Below are 12,696 nucleotides of genomic sequence, written 5' to 3'. Positions count from 1 at the left end.
CACTCACACACATATATTCATCTTTTTTTCCATTCCTTTATCCAGCACAGCTGCATGTCGCTTTGCTCTTTACTGTGACTGATGAGATGTTTGCTCTTGTATCCTGCTCTGCTTACATAAGAGCACTAGGGTGCAGGGCTTGTGTTGGCTTCAGCTTCAGTGCAGTCTATCAATCTTTTTTTCTTTTTTTTTTTTTGTGTTCCAAACAGGAGAAAAGACTGAAGGAGAAGGCGGCACGTAGAGAAGCAAGCAAGCAGGCTAAAGAGGTGAGTTAGAGTTTTCGCAATACACCATCAAACATGGGGATTGGATTGCACTGCTGATGCACTAATGATCTAAATGGATTATGTCCCTTCTGTTATAACTCAATAATCATCAATTTGGGAGTTAAATGGATTAGTCATAGAGTCCGTACTGTGCCTCGCCTGAAACGAGACTATTTTAAAAAGCCACCGTCAAATCCTGACATGTGAAAAGAGGTAATCAGACCCTAACCCTAAAATTATCCGTGCGAGGAAACAGGGTGTGAGTCACACCATTAGATGGGTGCTCTTAGTATGCAGCCTGTGAACGGGCAGCCCATAATTTTGCACTGGCAGCTGTCGTGTGTCCACTCTTTCTCTCTCTCTTTCGCCACTTGGGGATATCTCAGTTCACATCCATATGGAAATGCAGCTGCTCATTCAATTGTCTCCTGATCAATGCTGAGACCTGTCCAAGGACGGTTCATTATTCATCAAGACACGCTCCCACCCCCTCCCCTAAATAGAGAATTCCCCTGGACTCCGCACTCATCCGCACCCAGCACCATGTCAGATTCCTACGTTACCTCAGCATTCAGTATGCTTATCCCTATGAGCCTGGGGGAGGAATCGTTACACCTGTAAATGAAGTAACTACATGTGTAGCAACTGAGAGATTCCTTATAAAAGAGAATGCTGCCAGAGATGAGTAATGTAAGCACAAGTTTATATAATGGTATGCATTGCAGTACGCACCATTTAAGTAACCTTAAAAATGCAGGCTGTATCATATCATATTTCAAGAATACATTGTAGTGATGACCATGCAGCTCTTGTAATGCAAATTTTACAAATGCACATAAACATCTGAATGGAAAAACCTGGGGCTAATTAGCTAAGATGTAAAATTTGGTGCATCAATAAGAGATGCGGAAAAGTGGTAGATATTATAGTGGTACAATCGTAATCATACGATAATCACAACATACTCCTAATACTCACTAGTTTTCCTAGATTAACTTAATGAAAGAAACATTTACCAGCTATTACCTATATTCTTACCTACTGTACATCCTGGACACTTCAGTATGCAAAGTAATAAAAGAAGAAAATGCCACATTTATCTGCAAACAGCTGAAGCTAAAAATGGAGTTGAAGTTATTAAAATGTTTCAGGCTTGCCCGCAGTAATCCATAACATCATGGAACAATTTTAATGGATTTGTAACCTACTGAATAGTGTACGCTCATTTACTGTATGTATAATGAAACAAACCAGCGAACAAATGTCCAAAAAAAGTCTTAGCGACACCAGTAAAGCTGTGCTGAGCCCCGAAACATTCTGCCAGCATTGTACTACTTAATGTTTATAATATATACGAATGTTAAACGGTTCAGGGTTGATTGTTGTGTATGGAAGATTAGCTTCTTTTTTCTTTTTTTTCTTTTTTTATCTATTAGGACCACACATCATACTTTCTGTTCATTTATCATAGTGATAAATGGTGTTGAATGACCGTAAAAGTGTTTTACCTCCTGTTATCAACAGTTGCTTCCCTCACCATCAAAAACAATTCAGCTTGTTGCCAAGCATTCACTACGCACACTTCGTACACTAGTCTTCTCTACTGGAGACTTACCTACAGTATGAATGAAAACTTCACTTTTAGGAAGAAAAAATAACCTTTGAATGTTTCAAATCTCGGCCACTGGAAATCCTTTACTAATATCATCATAATATAACTAGTAGGGCTTATAAAACACATTTACGCTACCAGTCAATAGTTTGGACACACCATCTAATTCTATCAGATCTCCTGATTTTTTTTTATTCCTTTGTACATTGTAAAACAATGCTAAAGGCATCCAAAACATGCAATAATCTCCATAAAGCCTTCATAACGGATCTAATCTGAGGTGCTGGTGATTTTTGAAGCTGGTGACTCTAAATGAACTTCTCCTCTGCAGGAAAGGGAAGTTTTGGTCTTGTCTTCCTGGGAGGGTCTTCATGAGAGGCAGTTTTATCATGGTGCTTGATTGGTTATAAAATTGCACTTGACAAGAACTGTTCCAGAACAGCTGACCTTCGTGTCTTTAAATAACAACTGACTGCTGTAATTGTTTTCAATTTCAATTTCCTAATGTCAAATGTGTAATTTCATGGTTTTCCAGTATTGTTCTGGAATGTAGAAAAGAATTCAAGTTTTTTGAGTTAACACACATGTATATAACCATAAGGGTGGTGTAGTGGTTAGCACGGTCCCCTTGCACCTCCAGGGTCCAGCCTTTATTTCCGTCTCTTGTGTGCATGGAGTTTGCATGTTCTTCCTGTGTTTGGTGGGTTTCCTCCGGGTACTCCGGTTTCCTCCCACAGACTTGTAGGTCGGGTTAATTGGAATTTCCAGATTACCTATAGTGTGTGAATGAGTGTGTTGGTGAGTGAGTTATTTGTCTGCCCTGCGATGGATTGGCACCCTGTCCAAACTGTACGCCGCCTCGTGCCCTAAGTCTCCTGGAATAGGCTCCAGGCCCCCGTTACCCTGAATTAAGTGGTATATAAGATGAGTGAGTAAGTGTATAACGATATATTTGTTAACTTTATCATACATTAGCCATTAATATAGAACTTTAGAGCTTCTGTAGAAAACACCTTTTGACTAGTCAGATTTAAAAAAAATTGAGAGCGTAGTTGTTATACATGGGCTTGTGTCGATGCTGATAGTAATTTTATGCATTACTTTCATTGAAAAGAATGTGTGTTTGGGCAGTACTCATTTTTTGCAAAAGCCCTTGAAGACATAAATTACCTACAATATTTACATTTCTAGTTAGTTAGCCAGTATGTACCCAGTTTATGATGATTACCGGGTAGACTTTAAACTAGGTGACATCTGAGTTAAAGCAGGCACACATAATCAGCTTGAAACACAAAGCGCCTAATTTTCCTCGTGCCCTGTGAAGTGTGAGCATGCTGTGGCCTCGAGGGATTTTTGTAATGAAGTGTGCTTATGAATGATGAACACTGTTTTAGGGTTAGATCAGCTGATTAATGAGTGTTCTGCGTAAAACGTGCAGCCTTAAACCAGAAACGTACGCTTTATAGGGTCAAATATACGAACCTTCTATCCCTGTTATTAATCATCTGTATATAAAAAAATTTTTCAGCGTCGCGCCAGAAATTATTTTAGGAACTTTCCGCGGACTGCAGTATTTGAGAGAAACACCCCAGTTAGTTAATCACACATTGACATCAATTTTGTAACAGAAAAGTTCACACTGAAAATGTGCTGGCCATATTTTCAACTGTGTTTATGCTGACATTAAAGTTGAGATGTAGATAAGATGCTTTTAAACACAATAGAGTGTGAAATTTTAATACCGAAGAGAGTAAGGCTGCTTTCACACTTTCACCCCCCCCCCAGCACCCAGTGCATATTGTATGTGAAATCCTACAGGAAGCGTCTGCAAGGCAGATGGAATGTGGCTCTGCCATCTGTGCTTTTTAAATTTTATTTTTATTTTTTGTGCGTAACAGTAATGCTCCAAAAATTGACAGAATTTTTTATTGCTTTTTTATTTCTCAATCAATCAGGGAGCGGCTTGGGGCGCAACTGAGGGGAGAAAAAAACAAAACAAAATAGACACAGTGCTGGGTGTTATGGCATAAAATTAAAGAGGAAAAACTATAATATCCAAAGTGCAGTGTAACTAAAAATGACAGGTCGGTTCAAAAAGGGAGACCGAGACAGACCCAGAGAGACGAAAGAGTGAAAGTGTGATAGATAGGGAGGGTGAATGAGAGACATACAGAGATGAAAAGAGGAGAGGGACAGACGGTGCGCAAGAGATTAACTGAGAAAGACCGCCACATTAGTACTGTGCAAATGTCTTGAGTCTCCCCTCATTCCTTCATATTTTGCTAACAAAGAACCAGACGTTTTTGTATTTTCAATGTAATTTTGAGGAATAGTTCTTCAGGCTTCCTAAAGGCCTTTTTTTTTTTTGCTCTCATTTTTGGCAAATGTTTGGCTCCACCAGCTAAACAAGGCCCTTAATCCTGTCTCCTACAGGACACTAGATCCTGGATTAAAAAATTTAAGGCATAAACCAGTGAGAAACAGGTGCAAATGAGGGCTGGTAATTAGTATACAGGTTGAAACAGATGTGCGGGGAAATGAGGCTGCTGCTGAGGTTTTTACTTAAAAAGTTACTTTTAAAATCGTATCTTCATGTACAGTACGTTACAGCCTGTCAAAATCGAACTTTTGTTTCCTTTCTTTAATTTAATCTAATCAGTATGCCAAAGATTAGACGAGGTTTGACAGGCATAAAATATTGTTTTTGCACCAACAAGGTGATTCGCAAAAAAGCTACTAGCTAAAAACGTAATACATCTTGGCAAGGTGTACAGTGTGTCCTTGAAAATTTCAAGGAAGCTGGACGAGCTGAGGACAAAAGAATAATACATAATACTTTACTTTAATATGAAGAAATGAGGGGTGGGCTGAGACTTACAGTACTGTACCTAAAGACAGGGAGAAAGGGGTGGACAGCCAGGGCGGGAGACAGATGAGCAAGAGAAAGATACGAGAGAAAATGAGATGCAGAACGGCAGAAAGTGGAAAGGAATCAGTGCGACATAGAGAGAGAGAGAGAGAGAGAGGAGGAAAAAGAATTGTAGTAATAAAGAGAGTAATGAGGAAAGAACAATTTTATTCTAATGTTATAATGAAAGGCTCTTCTAGTGTTGATTTCTGACCCGATTTGTGACAGTCCAGCAGTGATCATGTGACACGAGGAATCGACCATAGACATCAGTAGTACTGATAATGTGGAAACGATAAGAATGTGCAGAATAACTTTTGTTTGTTTTGAAAGTACTCACTAATCCAGGCTTCCTGTTTCGGGCTGTGGGAATGAAACAGTGCTGTAGCGTGTTGATTAGAATTTTAATTGCAGTACTGGTGTTTAATTGTGATTGCGGTACATGGTGAGTGCATCTCGCAGAAATGTGTAATGATCACTTGTCTGCCTGAATGAACTGATGTAACGACTAATTTGACATGAGAGACTGGTCGCCAAGCATTCCTGTTTACCATTACTTCTTCGTGGCAATTGTGAAGTTCAGTGACCTGCGGAGATGAACCTGTAAAAATCCAGAATATCAACACCATGTTCAAGAAATGATAGTGCTCTGATGAGATTGTAAAAAAATAAAAAATAATAAAATGGTTACGTTTTTCATTCGGTTATTCACGCTCAGACGCTGGCTGTGTGGTGCAATCGCTTTTGGACCCGTGTATGTGTGTGCCTGACGTTTATATACACAAGAACTGATGAGACATGGTTTACGGGAAAGATGACATGAATTTCAAGTAGTTGCAAGCTGCAGCCGCTTTAGGAAATGATTTCCCGGGCTGAAGTGATGGCGCAGATTTTGGGAGGGTGAGATTGAGGAGTTATTTAAAGCAAGGAGCAAAGTGATGAATGTGTAAATGAGAATGCGTTCAGTGTTGTGACTGGTGAAACAGGCGCCTAGGCCCGGGTAATGTCGGCGAAGAAAAAAAAATGATGCTGCGTGCTAACCCTAATGCATTTTAATCACACCTTACTAGCAATAAGTGTGCAGACATTTATAACCCGAGCCGTCGGTCGGTCGGGCGTATTCACGCTTAAGTTTTTCGCCGTATCGTGCTTTACCTTTGCTCTTTCCCCAAAGTCCCTCTCTCACACTCCTCACACTTTTTTCCCCCTCATCACTCATTGTAAATCATTGAAGCTTGAGCTTTGCATGTGTTGATGCGAGACTTTAAACCACAGACGTGTCAGCAGAATTTTTAATGAATCTCACACACAGCACAGGATTGCTGTTTTATCTCTTCCAATCCCATAATACACAAAAATTTACATCTAATCCTCAAACATGCATTTTTATATCGAGGGTATCGACTTATTCTCTGATTCAGCTGAGTTGAAAGCATCGTTTATAACTTTTCCCCATCTGCAGAATTACCTCTGATTAAATCTGCAAAATAAGTGGACAATCCTAAAAACAATAAATAAAGGTCCCAAATAAAAAGACATTTATTGCAATATTTGCATAAATTTCAGTTCACTGGGGTAGTGTAGCCAATTTTTTCTTTTCCTCTTTTTCTTTCTCTTTTTTTATTTTTTGGGGTTGTTCACATCAATCTTTCCAGTCTGCTAAATCAATTTTAGATCCCAGATCTGTTTCCCGCTCCTTTTTATTCTTATCTCTATTATCCACCTTTTGTGTCCTTCAAGAGCTATTCTACATGGGAGACGGCAAGCCCATCTCCAAACAGCTATAATTTGTAACATATGAAGCCGTGAACCTATAAAAATGAATAGAAGTCTAAAAGAACTTGGGAATATTAAAGTTGCTTCTAGGCTGTTGAGAGGAGAGAATATTATTACCCCATACCTCATTTCCATCCACATTTATGCCCTTAATCTTCCAGTCAATAAGCACAGTGTTGAGGCAAGGTGGGGAGTCTGGATTTTCATGAAAGGGGGTTAATAACGAAAAACAGCAACTAAATTCCTCTGACTTGTTTTTGACCTGTCTTCAGGTATATATCCTGATAAATCTAAAGATGAAGCAGGAGAGATGTACTCTCTGGATTGATGAATAGAGCAAGGTGCGCTGCCAGTGTTGGGCCCTTGAGCAAGACCCTTAACCTTGTCTCTTCCAGATGCTATATCATGGCTTAAAAAGCTTAAGGCATAAACCTGAGAAACAGGTGCAGTTAATAACAGGTGATCAGGCTGGTGATAAGTATACAGGTGCTGCTGAAGGCTAAGTGGTTAAAACAGACGAGAGGGGAAATGAGGTTGCTGCTGAGGTAGTTACATAAACAACTAATTTTTAAATTGTACCTTTGGCATTTTTTGCAGTAAAACATTTTTTCCCATTTCTTTAAATTAGTCTACTTAATATGACAGTCTGTAAGGAATAAAATGCTATTTTTGTGATTTCTAAAAAGCTATTAGCTGAAAATTTCTATCTTGCCATGGTGTCCTTGACAAATTTGAGGGAACCGGAGAAGTGGAGGACAAAAGAAGGTTCAACTGATGAACAGTACCTCAATGTTAAATTCTTAAGAAATTTAAACAATTCTTTAAAAAAATCCAGCACATGACCTAAATAATGGATCTGACCATTTAGTTCATCCATCTACTGCTTGTCGAAGCATCATCAGAAATGGTCTCAATGAAAGGGTGACTGCCAAAAAGCCATTCTTAAGGAAGGGAGACTGTAAAATGGCTGGCATAAGCAATCTCCTTAGTTGTTTTCTTTGCTTGATACAAGGCAATAATTTGACTCTTCTGAAATGGCAACATCTTTGCCAGAACTGCAGGATATTTACATTTACATTTAGGCATTTGGCAGACGCTCTTATCCAGAGCGACTTACATTTTTATCTTATTACACATCTGAGCAGTTGAGGGTTAAGGGCCTTGCTCAACAGTGGCAACTTGGTGGTTGTGGGGTTTGAACCTGGGATCTTCCGAACCGTAGTCCAATGCCTTAACCACTGAGCTACCCCTTGTCTTGTGACATATCACATAGGGTTTAATAACTTGTTTCCAGGTGAAACATATTAACCGCTGCCGTAGTTATCAAGTGGATGCTCATAACTATTTGCTTAGTTAAATGTTGTCTTTTTTTCCACCTTCCATCATTCTTCACACAATACTTCATAATGACAAAGGAAAAGCAGGTGTTTTAGAGTGTTCTGTTAATTTACTGGAAAAAAAGGCTGAAGTGTCCCATTTACATACGCATTCAGACCCTTTGTTATTAGACTTGCAATTGATCTCTGGTGCATCCTACTCCTAACAATGTCCACCTATGCCTAATTGAATACATTGGATGTAATTAGGAAAGGCGCACACCTGTATCAATAAGGCGTCACCATTATGTATGTCAGATTAAAAACAAAGTCATGAACTTGAGGGAATTATCTCTAGACCTGCAAGACAGGATGGTGTCGAGACTAATATATATATATATATATATATTCTGCCTCGGTTTGGTGTGGGGTGGTTGCTTGTGAGGGTGCATTAGCTTTTTATATGCAAGCAGGTGGGCTCCAAGGAAAAGAGGTTGGGAACCGCCGGATTAAATAATAGCACTATTTATTTGTGCCAGGGTTTTCTTTATCAGTGGCACTGGACTCATTTGAAATTCAATTTAATTTGGTGAATATGACAAAGTTTATCTGTGAAGATAAACTACCCAATTTGTCAAGGTCATTCTTGACTGTTAAAAAAGGAGAAGCTTGAAGTTGTGGGTGAATACATTTTTGTGGTGTGGGGAAATTTACATACATAAATATTTGGACTCTGAGGGGGATGATCGAAAAGGTTTGGAGATGAGTGGTCATAATGAGAAATTTATTTTATAGCCAGAGAATGTCATATTTGCTAATTAGTTTGATTAACTTTGGGTGTTTATTGCCTGGGGGTGTGTAGGTAAATCAGGACATCATCAGCATACACTGAAATCTTGTGCTGATAATCACCCAAAAGGAAAACCTTTAATATCATTTTTATGTCTTACAGATGTGCTTTATCCAAGGTTTCATGGATAAAGCAAATAGTGATGCACTTACCTTCTGTAACCCCTCGATCAGTGCTAAAATGTGCAGATCTATGACCATTTTTATTGACAGCAGAAGATTGGGGAGGTGTATAGACTCTGTATTAGGTTAATAAAATCACCTCCAAACCCGAATGTAGAAAGGCTATAAACCAAATATGGCCTTTCTAGCCAATCAAAGGCTTATTCATCATTGAACGAGATAACTAAAGTCTCTAAGCTTCAGAGAAAAGTGTGCTCTGTTACATTTTAATGGTCTTCTAGCATTAGGAGAAGGGTATTTCCCTCTGACAAATCCAGTCCGATCGTTACTGATGAGAGAAGGTACAACTTGATCCAGCCTTAAGGCAAGGGTTTTAACAGGTCATTAAAGGTGAAGGTTTACAAAAATATAGGTCTGTAGGAGGAGCATTTCTCTGAGTGGTTTAATTTTTTTTTTTTTTTTTTTTTTAAGAAAAAAGCTAATGAGATTTTGGTGAAGTCCAATAGTTTTATATGAGTACTGAAACATCATGCAGAGATGAAACTGCACGTCTATAAACCTTTAGAAATTCAATGTCAATATTTTGAATTAAATATTGGCTTAAATTAAGAAGTATATAATGACTCATAAAAACTTCATTTCTTTGATCAAGTCTTGCTCCTTGATGTGCTTTGGATATAGGACCTGTTTCTTTAAGAAAATTCTAGAAATTAATTTTATGTTTTAAACAAACTCACGCAGTCTTTGCCTAGCAAAGAAAACCTAATTTCTCTGTCTCTCTCTCTTTTTTTCTTTTTTAATATTGCTTTTAAGCTGTTTTAAGCTCTTCTCAGTCATTGATCAGAAGGGCAAGTAGTTCAAATTCAAGTTTCCTCTGATCAACTGTACTGCTTTTCCTCTGGTTAGCAAATGAGTCTCCAGTAAAGCTGTATGGTCAGATGTAAAACTACTAGAACTGTGCACATTCCACAGTGATTTGGAATTTTACATTTTATCATTTTGGTGCATCACCCCAAGGCCAAGTTCATTATAAATAACTAATATTGCTATATATTTTTTCCTACTTGGGAAGAGAAATAGCAATTAAAGTCACCAGCAGTAATGGTGCTATCACTACTAGTAAATTTAGAGATGGTAAGTAGAATAAAGGGTTTTGGTTTTGTAAAGGAGATAACAAATCTATCCGTCATATCTTAACATAACGAATCTATCCGTCATATCTTTGGGAAGCAGTAACTGCTTATTAACATATAAACCTACCCGCTGTACCTTTTTCTGTTTAAAGATCCATCATATATCTGCCCTAGCCAGTGTCACTTATTAATTTACAGCTACAGTATTCCTCATACATTTTACCGTACTTTAAGCCTATAAAGTATCTATCACTCATTGTGTGCATCATTTGCCATGAGATTATATCTAAGGCTCTCATGATTAACGGATATGCGTACAAAAAGGGAAACTCTTTATAAGAAGAACAATCTGTTTGCCATTAAACAAGAATTATATAAAGAATACATTCAGCCCTTACAAAGGTAATAGGCTACCCATGCCATATTTATATGCTGCCCTCAAGTGATAGCATCTCCTGACAGCACACAGAGCCCCCAACGCCAGCAAGCGGCAACGACAAGAAATGACTGTGGCCCTTTGGCTCAACCGAGGATCCAGTGGCCTCAATCCTCAAAGAAAGCTGAGTGGCACCAGTTCGATGAGGACGTGAACCAGATCCTGGAAGTGGCATGCAAGGGGGATGTGGATCATCGACTATTAACAATGACCACACTCATAGTGAACATTGCAGCTGAGCGATTCGGAACGGTGACATTCAAACCCACTCCATCGACATACACTCCAAGTCACAGAGTGAGGAGAATCAAAAGTCTCAGGAAAGAACTCAAGCTATTGAAGAGGCAGTACAAGGCAGCAGGAGAAGTAGAGAGGGTTGGTCTTGTAGATCTGAGAGGAATCCTAAGGAAACAACTCTTGACCCTTTGCAGGGCAGAGTCCCACAGGAGGAGGCGGAAAGAGAGAGCAAGGAAGAGGGCAGCATTCTTGGCCAACCCTTTCAAGTTGACCAAGCAGCTCCTTGGCCAAAAGAGGACTGGCCAACTCACCTGCTCCAAGGACGATATTAACAACCACCTTAAGGCTACTTATTCTGACCCAAATAGAGAACGACCGCTGGGGCCATGCGATGCACTGCTGACACAACCAGAGCCTACATCAGATTTCAACCTGAAAGAGCCCTGCCAGAGTGAAGTGGAGGAAGTGGTGAGGAGAGCAAGGTCAAGCTCAGCACCAGGCCCAAGTGGAGTGCCTTACAAGGTATATAAGAACTGCCCGAAGCTTCGACACAGGCTCTGGAAGGCCCTGAAAGTTATCTGGAGAAGAGGGAAGATTGCCCAGCCATGGAGGTATGCTGAGGGAGTGTATATCCCTAAAGAGGAGAAGTCTGAGAACATCGACCAGTTTCGGGTCATCTCTTTGCTTAGTGTGGAGAGCAAAATATTTTTTAGTATTGTGGCCAAGAGACTCTCCTACTTCCTGTTGAGCAATAGATACATCGACACGTCTGTGCAGAAGGGAGGTATACCGGGGGTCCCAGGTTGCCTGGAACACACAGGCGTGGTAACTCAGCTCATTAGGGAGGCAAGAGAAGGCAGGGGGGACCTGGCTGTGTTGTGGCTAGATCTCACTAATGCCTACGGCTCAATGCCTCACAAGCTGGTGGAGGTCGCATTGGAGAAGCATCATGTACCCCAGAAGGTGAAAGGCCTCATCCTGGACTATTACAGCAAGTTCAGCTTGAGAGTCTCCTCTGGCCAGTTAACATCAGATTGGCACCAGCTTGAGGTAGGGATAATCACTGGTTGCACCATCTCAGTGACCCTCTTTGCCCTGGCAATGAATATGATGGTCAAGGCAGCTGAGACAGAGTGCAGAGGGCCCCTCAGCGAGTCCGGAGTAAGGCAACCTCCCATCAGAGCTTTCATGGATGATCTTACAGTGACAACGACCACGGTACCAGGAGCAAGATGGATCCTCCAAGGGTTGGAGAGGCTCATGGCATGGGCACGCATGAGCTTCAAACCTGCAAAATCCAGATCCTTGGTGCTAAAGAAGGGGAAAGTCACAAATGAATTCCGCTTTAGGCTGGGACAACATCAAATCCCATCAGTCACTGAGAAACCAGTAAAGAGCCTTGGGAAGGTCTTTAACTGTAGCCTCAATGACAGAGACTCCATCAGGGAAACCAGCACTGATATGGAGGGCTGGTTGAGAGCAGTGGATAAATCAGGGCTCCCAGGAAGATTCAAGGCTTGGGTTTACCAACATGGAATCCTCCCAAGACTCCTCTGGCCCCTGCTCATCTATGAGGTCCCCATGACTGTGGTTGAAGGTTTTGAGCAGAAGGTGAGCAGCTATCTACGTAGATGGCTGGGATTGCCACGTAGCTTGAGTAACATCGCCCTGTATGGGAATACCAACAAGCTTAGACTCCCTTTTGGCTCAGTCAGGGAGGAGTTCATTGTGGCACGGGCACGGGAACACCTGCAGTATTCTGGATCCAGAGATGCGAAAGTGTCCGGGGCAGGGATTGTTGTTAGGACAGGGAGGAAGTGGAGGGCAGCAGAGGCAGTCCAGCAAGCTGAAACTCGGCTGAAGCACAAGGCCATCCTTGGGACAGTAGCGCAAGGCAGAGCCGGACTTGGGAGTTTAACAGCAACCCGATACGACTTTGCCAGCGGGAGGGAGAGGCAGAGGTTGGTGCAGGAGGAGGTGCGTGCTTCAGTTGAGGAGGAGAGAACCAACAGAGCAGTGGCCATGCGGCAGCAAGGTGCC

General features: G+C 40.8%; 1 protein-coding gene across 3 annotated transcripts in view; it reads left to right on the top strand.

The window, feature by feature from the left end:
- Positions 1–12,696, top strand: part of ddx10 (DEAD (Asp-Glu-Ala-Asp) box polypeptide 10) — a 52,424-nt gene that overhangs the window by 29,617 nt on the left and 10,111 nt on the right. For 2 of the 3 annotated variants that reach the window (XM_053478695.1, XM_053478696.1), the window contains exon 16: positions 210–266. In XM_053478695.1, coding sequence (XP_053334670.1) covers positions 210–266 — 57 coding nt within the window. Of the gene's footprint in view, positions 1–209; positions 271–12,696 lie in introns of all 3 variants that reach the window. The other variant, XM_053478697.1, reaches the window with a different exon arrangement.

Source organism: Clarias gariepinus, chromosome 19 (assembly GCF_024256425.1).
Source record: "Clarias gariepinus isolate MV-2021 ecotype Netherlands chromosome 19, CGAR_prim_01v2, whole genome shotgun sequence".
Lineage (NCBI taxonomy): Eukaryota > Metazoa > Chordata > Actinopteri > Siluriformes > Clariidae > Clarias > Clarias gariepinus.
The sequence above is the reverse complement of the archived record's forward strand: the minus strand, read 5'-3'. Positions and strand labels throughout refer to the sequence as shown.